Source organism: Setaria viridis, chromosome 1 (assembly GCF_005286985.2).
Source record: "Setaria viridis chromosome 1, Setaria_viridis_v4.0, whole genome shotgun sequence".
Classification (NCBI taxonomy): domain Eukaryota; kingdom Viridiplantae; phylum Streptophyta; class Magnoliopsida; order Poales; family Poaceae; genus Setaria; species Setaria viridis.
This window is the reverse complement of record NC_048263.2, coordinates 38,851,187-38,860,535: the sequence shown is the minus strand read 5'-3', so window position 1 is coordinate 38,860,535 and position 9,349 is coordinate 38,851,187. Positions and strand designations below refer to the sequence as shown.

General features: G+C 47.7%; 1 protein-coding gene across 1 annotated transcript; it reads left to right on the top strand.

Moving 5' to 3' along the window:
* Positions 1-6,406: 6,406 nt before the first annotated feature.
* Positions 6,407-7,947, top strand: LOC117854140 (uncharacterized). Its single transcript, XM_034736471.2, has one exon. It carries the CDS (start codon positions 6,825-6,827, stop codon positions 7,842-7,844), a length of 1,020 nt encoding a protein of 339 aa, XP_034592362.1. The 5' UTR covers positions 6,407-6,824; the 3' UTR covers positions 7,845-7,947.
* The last annotated feature ends 1,402 nt before the right edge of the window (positions 7,948-9,349 follow it).

Sequence of the window (9,349 nt, the reverse complement as noted above, 5' to 3'; positions counted from 1 at the left end):
GGTGAGGTGAAGACTGAGCCGCTGGAGCTGAGGTGGTCCTAGGTAGTAGGATTGGAGATCTCCCTCCCGACAGCAAGATCAGACCCATATTTATGCTTTGAGAGGAACACCACCAAAAAGCCTTTGGCAAAGCCTACCCTCCATCCCTATCTGCATTAACAGCTTGACACTGCACCTTCAGTTGTCAGCATGCATGTCCTCCTCCAGATCCTCTGAGGCATCCAAGTAGTATTTTGTTTTGTTTTTCCTTCATCAGACAAATAGTTCATCAGTCAGCAGCAGTCAACTGCCCTAGCATGTTTAGCTCGGATTTACTGGATATACACACAATTATTTTCGCCAAGATTTATTCAGTCATTTTACCCATCAATTTGGACCCCCCTTTGTTTCCCTCTCCGGAAAATTCTTGGCGGATGCGCTAATGTTGATGCCTCATGGCCGTACATGTGCAAATTGGGGCACACAAGAAAAGTAGGACAGGGACAAGTTCTGATCACTGAGTCCAAGGATCAATTGGGCGGGCCGGCTCCATGTTTGGTCCCAAGCAGCAGCATCCAAAGTCTCATCTAAAAGCTAAAGGGGGACAGGGAGCTCCATCAATAGAGCTGGAATTCGATGGCTGTTTTGGAGTACTGTCTCTAGCTTACTTTAATTGGAGAGGACTTTGGCATATGATGTGATGGTGACAAGTGCTTAGAAAGCTAGCATAGCATAAAAGCAAGCAACGCGCGCACACATGCCTCACCGTGCAGCCAGAAAATTCAGCAGCCCCTGAACTGAACGTTACGCTGCTGCAGGTCAAATAATCAGGAAAGCATCTAGCTAGCAAGAATACAATTCCTCGAGGATGAAACGAAACCTACCTCGGTCGTCGCAGTCGCAGACTCCTTTCCTGAAGGATCTCAGTATCCATCTCTTTGGAAGCTGGGGAGCTCGAAAAGGAGAGAACCTATGCATAGCAAGGCTCCACGGCCAGCAACATCAGCCAGAAGCAACCGCAGAATTGAAGCAGTCATCGCTAATCCTACCGAAAATAACACGCACGTCAAGTCTTTCTCCGGGGAATTATGAGCATTACGTTGCCGATGCCGCCACCGCAACTCTTCCGCGCGCAAGCAAGTAACCCACACACAACACACACGGAAATACTACTGACAAAAGGGACGGGTGGTAGGTTTTCAGATCAGTCACTCGCCCGGCCGCTGTGACTGTGCGCGCGGCACCACCGAATAATTGCGCCCCGGACGACATGGAGGATGGATAGATGGATCATGGAGCTATAGCTACTTGTAGCAACTAGCAACCGTACTTTTCTGTCAATCCTTTCCAGCCCAGCCTGACTGACAGGCATATCTACCGGCTCCAGCCTCTCCATCACACTGTCACTGTTTCGTACTGCCGCTATAGCGATCATGTGGTCGCAGGAGGGTTATCGTCTGTAGCCTGGCGTGTGACTGTTTTAACCTCGCTCGCTCGCATCGACCTCATCCGAGCGGTTGCGGTTAGTGAATTTGGCGAGCCGGTCGGGTCGATCTGCGGGCAAATGATGAGTAGGATGGAGCATATGGAATGGAAGGCCCACCTCCGTCCCGGTCGAGAATATTTGGCGTCGCCTGCAAGATCTTGGGCGTGGGGCACGCGAGGGCCGGGCGATGATCGAGTGGCAGCGCGGCCGCCGCGACATCCACCGCGACAGCGGCGCGCACCCGACTGCGGGGAGCTGAGCCGGCCGGTCGCCGTCCGTCGACGTGCGCGCCGTAGCAGAAGACGCCCGGGCATATGCCCAGATGCACGCACGCACGCACGCATCAGAACCTGAACCTCCACTTGGAGTTGGAGAGAAGAGATGTTGCTGCTTTCGTCTGTCGCATCGCGCGTTTGTGCTCGCTTCGTCGCCGTGCCTTTTCCACCTTCGATCTGTTACCACTTTTGCTGACAGCACGGACCTTCAACGTTCTCGTCCGTGGAGTTTTTTAACTGCAACTCGCTCGGAAGTTGAAAAGCGAACCTTGGCCGGCCTGCCCGGTGAGATCGACCGATAGATCTGTGTACCAGCAAGGAAATTAAAGAGATGTAGATTTATTTCACTGTTGCCATAATGGTGTACTTGTGGCGAGACACATGGATGTACTGGTTGATGTTGGCCATGTACTTATCCAGACGGACCCGCGTACGCAGGTTCAATTCAAATAACGTTGCAGTTGGATCGATCACGGCTTTACGCGCGCCATCGGACTTGAGATTGCTCGCCGTCCCATCCAATATTAAAGCCCGTGGCAAGTTGAGGAGGGGAAGAACTGAATGGGTCGGGTACGTACCAGTCTGGTTAGGAGAGACCTAGCTTAGCATCAATGTGCTACTTTTCGTCTCTATTCGGACAGCTAGTGCCTGAACAACGACGCACTACCGGAGGATCAACTTTTAGTAACCCACTTCAGTAGCGGACGTCCGACCGAGCCCGAGCCCGTACCGGGCGTCTGATCGAGCCAACCGATACTAAATACGCTATTTAGTACCGGTTGGTAAACCAGTTTGTTAGTAAACTAACCGGTACTATTCTTTTTCTTTTTTTACCTTTTTTTTAATTCGTATTTGCATCCGACGGAGCTTTTACTAATAATATTACGTTAATATATCAACCCATTCAAACCATTAACACTCAATAGTTCATACTATCAATACTAAGGTATTAGAGAAAACAAGTTCAAATCTATAAAAAAAGGGTACGGTAGGAGTACATCCATGCATGCTACATATTTAATAATTCGCTTCGCTTATGTAGATACGCCACATCTCCAATTGTAAAATCTAGAACTTCATCAATATAAGCTAGAATATGAATTAGTGCACTCTCTAGTGCTTCACAAGGACGGTCACATGCACTACCATAAATTTCAAACAATGGAGACAACATCAACTGAAATGGCCTCTAGAAGGTGAGATGAGCCTGGAGCTTGGAATCTCTGGTGCGTATCGAATTTCTATCGGTGTGACTATAATTCAACATATCCAAGACTTGAGCTAGAATCGCATGAAAGCTCATTGCCGCCAAGGTTTGACCAAAGATATCCTAAAAGAATAGAATAACGTGATGAAATTTAAAAGATGTAACATAATTAAAGATAAAAGGATGATTTGATATGTTCCATACCGTGTCATGTTGATTCAGCTGACAAAGCTTCTCAGTAGTCCTAGTCACATTGCTTTCTCCCTCCTCGAGCGCCTTTATTCAAAAATATGAGAAGTCTGGCACAAAGTACCCATAATCCTTAAGCTGTTGTAGCCAGGCCTCCATGACGGTCCTTTCAAAAGTTACCCTACTTTGTGCTAATTGACCCCATGCGGCAATTGAAACCATCGGGATAGGTTGTCCTGGTACTCTCATCCAATTGACCTGTGTTTCTCGAACAGGTACGTGAAAAGAGATTTTTACTCTTTTAAAAAGAGATTTTTACTCTTTTAAAATCCCATGGACCAACTATCTCGGATTGCACTAAAGAAGAAGTACCACCTAGAGTTTCGACAACATTTTTCAACCATCTAATATTGTCGATAAGCTACACTGCATGTAAGTAAATTTAGAAATTATTCATGTGTAGTAAAAAAACAAATTATAAGAAGGAAAGAATATTAATATGTTGGCCTTTTGGCAAGTCAATGACGCGATTACGGAAGTGAATTCCTCGAGGACGAGCCAACGATAGCTCCTAAAAAATGTAGTGTTCACGGCCGCCACCACCACGGCGGCCACCTCCACACTTGCCACCATCACGGCGAGAAGAACTTCCGCTTGCCATAGTTAGCCTAAACTATCCAAATAAAATTGTGATAAGATAATTTACCACCGGCTTTCTTAACTAGTCAACTTTGCCACCAATAATACATTGTCATATATGCACATCATATACATTGAAATAAATCTATACCATCATTTCATAGCCATCCACAATTCTATCACAATGCTACCCGTGAATATTTACATGTCATCTAAGAGATATAGCCTCATGCCATAATTGTATCACAAAAAATAATTACTTAGCATCCAATATAAATTGGTATCCAATTAAAGTAAAATTATAGCCATTTTAATCCAATACGGGTAGCAAAAATATTTTAATGCATCAAAATTAAAATTATTAAAAAAAATAAAAACTAACCGGGGAGGGCGTGCAGGGGAGGTGCGGCGGCCCGCGGGGGAGGCGGGGGAGGGAGAAGCGCGGCAGCGGCCCGCAGGGGAGGCGGGAAAGGTAGAGGCATGATGACGGGGATGGTAGCTGGGACGGGGTGGCAGTGGTCGGGGACGGGGCAACAACAATGGGAGCGACGGGAGACGGCGACACGAGCAGGGACGGCGGCTGGGGATGGGGTGGCGGCAGTCGGGGACGGGTCGACGGCGACGGGGACGACGGAGCTGGGGACGAAAGGAGGAATAACTATGGCTTGTTGGAAACTGCTAAGTGTTTGGAGAAGATGAAGTATTTGTAGGTGGGACATTTAGTACCGGTTATAGCCCTTGCCCAGTACGTGTACACGAGACAAAGATCCCACACGCAGTGGCAATGGCTAAACTGGGATTGAGAGCCTAAACGTAATAGGCTAACTCCTCAGGAAAAATATGACCGAAACAAGAGCATGAAACACAACATTTACATTACATTCATCACTGAATAAATTTCAGTAGTTTCAATATTCTACAATATGTATAATGTATGCATCTCTTTTTGCAGGTCAAGCTTTGGCGACGACTCTCCTGGACGCTCAACGTACTTCCAATGGCTCCGCTAGCTTCCAAGCTCAGGGGCTAAGCGCTAATTACTACTCGGAATATCTCCAGTGACTCTAGCTTCCAAGATCGGGGGCTAAACGCCAATTACTACTCGGAATATCTTCAGTAGCTCAGCTAGCTTCCAAGCTCGGGGGCTAAACGGCAAATAACTACTCGACGTGGCTCCTATAGCTCACATGGCGCATAAGCTCGGGGGCTTGACGCCAAATGACTACTCAAAAGACGACTGGAGTGAAGACTAAAAACCCTCATATTGATTAATTAATCATTCCAAGGCTCGGGGCTGATTAGCTACACCTAGTAGTTGTTTTTTCAAGATAAAGAAAGAAGATTCTAAGATTTTGTTGACCCTCGGCCTGATTCTTCGATTCAACCTAAGGCTCGGGGGCTAACATTCTAAAGATGAATATTACAAAATCAAGACGGTCAAGGGCTTGAGCACACCATAGCCTCATGGCAGCTTTGAAGAACTTTGAAGATTCAGCTAGACAAAGTGAAGCTGTTTTTGGCTTCACCGGCTTTGGCTTTACTTGTGAAGCCGTTTTGGAAGAATCCCTCCCAAACAGCCCCTTACTCTTTGACGAATTACCAGAGATCGATCACTATGTGCGTTATTGGTCGTGCATGAACAGGTAACAAAGAAAAGGAGGCATTTTTCTCCGCCAGGAGCTAGGGTATGTACGTGACAGTCACAACTTTTCACATGCTCCGGTAATAATGGTATGGTAGTGTCCAGCAATCCAGTGAAGACGAACGCCCTTTACCAGCTCATTATTGGGCGAAAAATCACATGCAGCGTGCATGAAATTCGGTAAAAGAGCTAGACACAGTTGAAAAAGACGACTGCGCAAAGGAGGAGAGGAAAAGGAGCAAGCTATGTCATGATCTCATAGAGTACGTACGTACTGGTTAGCTTTTGATCCAGCAATCAAACATGTGGATCCCAGTCCAAAGCGCCATCGATCGAGCACGTACATACTCACTGCAGCTGGTACTGCTAAGCACCTAAAATTACGATGGTCTGTTAGCCTGTCAGGAAGAAGGAAAAAAATCCAAAGAGGGTGAAACGGACGGGAACTGTAATTTCACTCTGGAAGTCTGGATTGTGAACATTGTACTATGTCCATTTGAAACCACATGACATATATTGTTTCGTTAGAATAAGGCTTTGGCCAACAATTACTCAGTTGATATATCATTTAAGTGGTAAAAATAAAGTCACAATCATTAAATAAGTATTTTTGAATGCAAATATAATAAGATCTTGTTACGTACAAAAAATATGTATTAAAATAAAAAATTTCTTGTTATTTTAAAATTGGAGAAGTGTTTAGCATGTACCATGTATATGCATGCACCTGCACCGCAAAAATGTATACGGAGATAAAAACTTGCATGCACCGTCGGCACATCCATTTCCATGGATCCCTGCACTGGCACGCAGTAATCATGCAGCATGAGCAGCGGGCAGTACGCAACAACACAAGGGGGCGGGCAGGGGCAAGCACGTCGCCGTCCCCAGGAGGACCACCTGTGGTCTCCGCCTCCGCGTCTCTCATGTTCTAAAGAAGCCAACCTCCCATAAAGAAGCCTTCGAGCCAATCCAGAGGTCGCAGAGGAGAGGAGGAGAGCGATGGATAGATGGAGTCGCGCAACACCCATCTCCCCACTTGATGCCCACTGATGGCTACGGAAGCACGAGACCGGGCTGAGCTAGTGGCATTTTTCTTTTTACCAAAACTATATTCTCTCTGCGTGTACAAATCTGTACCAGTTCCAAATTTGCCAAGAAATATGAGAGGTGAGGTGAGACAAGACGGGATGAGATGGCCTCCCTCATGCTAGCTACCACTGCTGCACACTAGCTATAGGAGAGGTGAGGTGACTAGCTAGCTAGCACCAGCAGGCCACAGCCAGGGCACAACCAGCAACTGCAACTGCCACTGCAGCTGCATGCATCTGTACTTGGTGGTGAGAGGGAGGGAGCTTTAAGCCTAGTCGTCCCCTCGACCCCTCGGCTCGGCAGGCTCTTACTTGCATGGTCCCCCTCCTCTCCGACCTCACCTCACCTCACGGCGCCCATCCCCTTAAAACTGCACCAACTCGTAGCCAAATTCTTGAGCGAGCTCTCTCTCTCACACACACACCAACACATCGAAGCTTGTCGCCTCACAACCTACGACGGAGCCATCTCGCTCGAGCTAGGTGGAATTCTTGGGGGGCAGCTAGCCAGCAGCCGGCCATGGCGAAGCCGCAGGAGGTGCGCAGCGTCGACTCCTTCTCGCAGCTGCCGTTCATCCGGCCGGCCCCGCCGGCGCCGGCGCCGCGGGACACCATCCGGCTGTTCGGCTGCGAGTTCTCCAACGACCATCAGGCGCAGGCCAAGCAGGAGGCCGCCGCCGCCGCCGACTCCCCGGACGCGGCCAACGGCAGCACGGTCACGTCGTCCGAGAGCAACGCCAAGCAGAGCGTCGGCGCCTCCGCCGCGGCCGAGAGGAAGTTCGAGTGCCACTACTGCTGCCGCAACTTCCCGACGTCGCAGGCGCTGGGCGGGCACCAGAACGCGCACAAGCGCGAGCGCCAGCACGCCAAGCGGGCCCACCTCCAGGCCTCCCTCGCCATGCACCGCTACGTCCCCGGCCACATGTACGGCCTCTTCAACTACCACCACCACCTCGGCCGTTTCGACCAGCCGGCGCCGCTGCCGCCACCACCGCCGGCGCACTACCCGATGTGGACCAGCGCCAGCCCGCCGGGTCCCTACGGCGGAGGGCCAGGCTCCATGTCGCAGCCGATTAACGGCAGCCCGGTGCCGGGGCTATGGAGGATGCCGCCGACGCCCATGGAGAATTTCGGCATGACCGGCCGGCACGGCGCTGACACGGCGGCCATCCTGGTCGGGCCGGGCGGGGAGGCGGCGTGCAAGGACGAGAAGGCGGTGATGAGCTTGCTGTCCTCGTCTCCCTCGCTCTCGTCGTGCTCGTCCACGTCGCCGGAGAAGCTAGGTAGGTATGAATTGGGCCAAAAGGAGAGTGTTAGCTTGGACCTCCATTTGTAATTCTTGTGTTTATTTAGGTTTCTTCTTGTGGATTAGCATCAGTTGCAAGTGCATGTTAATTCTCATAGTTTCTAAATAATCTCTACGTACCCTTTTTGCCGTACGTCTGAAATTCAAGTTTAACAGGAGCTTCCTAGCCTGTGGCCCTTTAACAAGTGATGAGGATCAGAAAGAAGCTTCTAACTTTGTTACAACAAGAACAAAATATAGTAAAGATACGCTTGTTTAAGATCTTATTAGAACTGTTTGGAGGGCGGGTACATGAACTACGAGAAATTCTTCAAAATCCCCATAGATATTCTTGTAGAATTTCTAAGAAATTCCTGTAGTGTTCCAAACATGCTTTTAATTTACTGGCATGGTGACACACAAAACTTCTTGGTCTTTTTACATGGGGAAGAGGGAAAACAAGGCCTTAGAAAATGCAGAAGAAACTGCATCCATGGTAGATTGGAAATGTGTGGATCTAATGGCCTAAAAAAAGTATGGATCCAGCACTGCCGTACATGGTCCCGTAGGTACACACATAATGTACATGACCTTTCTTTTTCGCACCCTGGCCCAACTATACGTCCGTCTGAATTGCTTTGTATAGAGATGGCTCTTTTTAGCATGTGCTCTGCCACGAGCCAGGTGTTTCATGTACTTTCCGCTTCCTCATATAGACGTGTAATATAATTTACTAACGGCAGTTTGGCACGTGAAGGAAAAGGGCCGTCGATGGTAACAGCTAACAGGGAATTTTAAATTTGGGGAAGGGACATCTTCTTTCTGCAATAATGTACGGACATAAAGATTCTATAGTATTTCACGTTTACAAAAAGGCATGGGAATACTATTATTTTTGGTTCACTACTCCGACTCAGCATAAAGAAATGAGCATAGATGTTATGTGACTAAAGCTCTTAACTCATCCAGTCACGTGACACCACTGGCTAAAGACTGTCGCATCCCTGGACCTGCCATCAGTTTAGCACGGAGATACTCCCTCCGATCCTTAAAAAATGCAACCCTCGCTTCATGAGAAGTCAATCAATTTTAATTTTGATCAAATTTGACTAAATTTATATAAAATAGTACTAACATTTGTGGTACAAAATAAATATTAATAGATTAATCATATAACATATTTTCGTACTAAATTTATTTGAAGACGTGAATGTTAGTACTTTATTTTTTAAATTTGGTCAAACTTGAAACTGTTTCACTTCTCTAGAAGCGAGAGTTGTATTCTTGTTGGGAGGCAAGATCCTCTATCAAAATCATGAATTTCATCATAACCTTGCGCAGACATCATGAAGTAAGCACTCAAAGGCATGGCCTGCTTGCATGTCATGCACAGCTTTAGATTGTACGACCACACGACAGTACTTTCCCGGAATTCAATTTAGCTAGGGCCATGTTTAGTTACCCAGATTCCTAACTTTGACACTATGTAAAAAGAAGATTCCCTATCACATCAAATTTGCGGTACATGCATGAAGTACTAAATGTAGACGAAATTA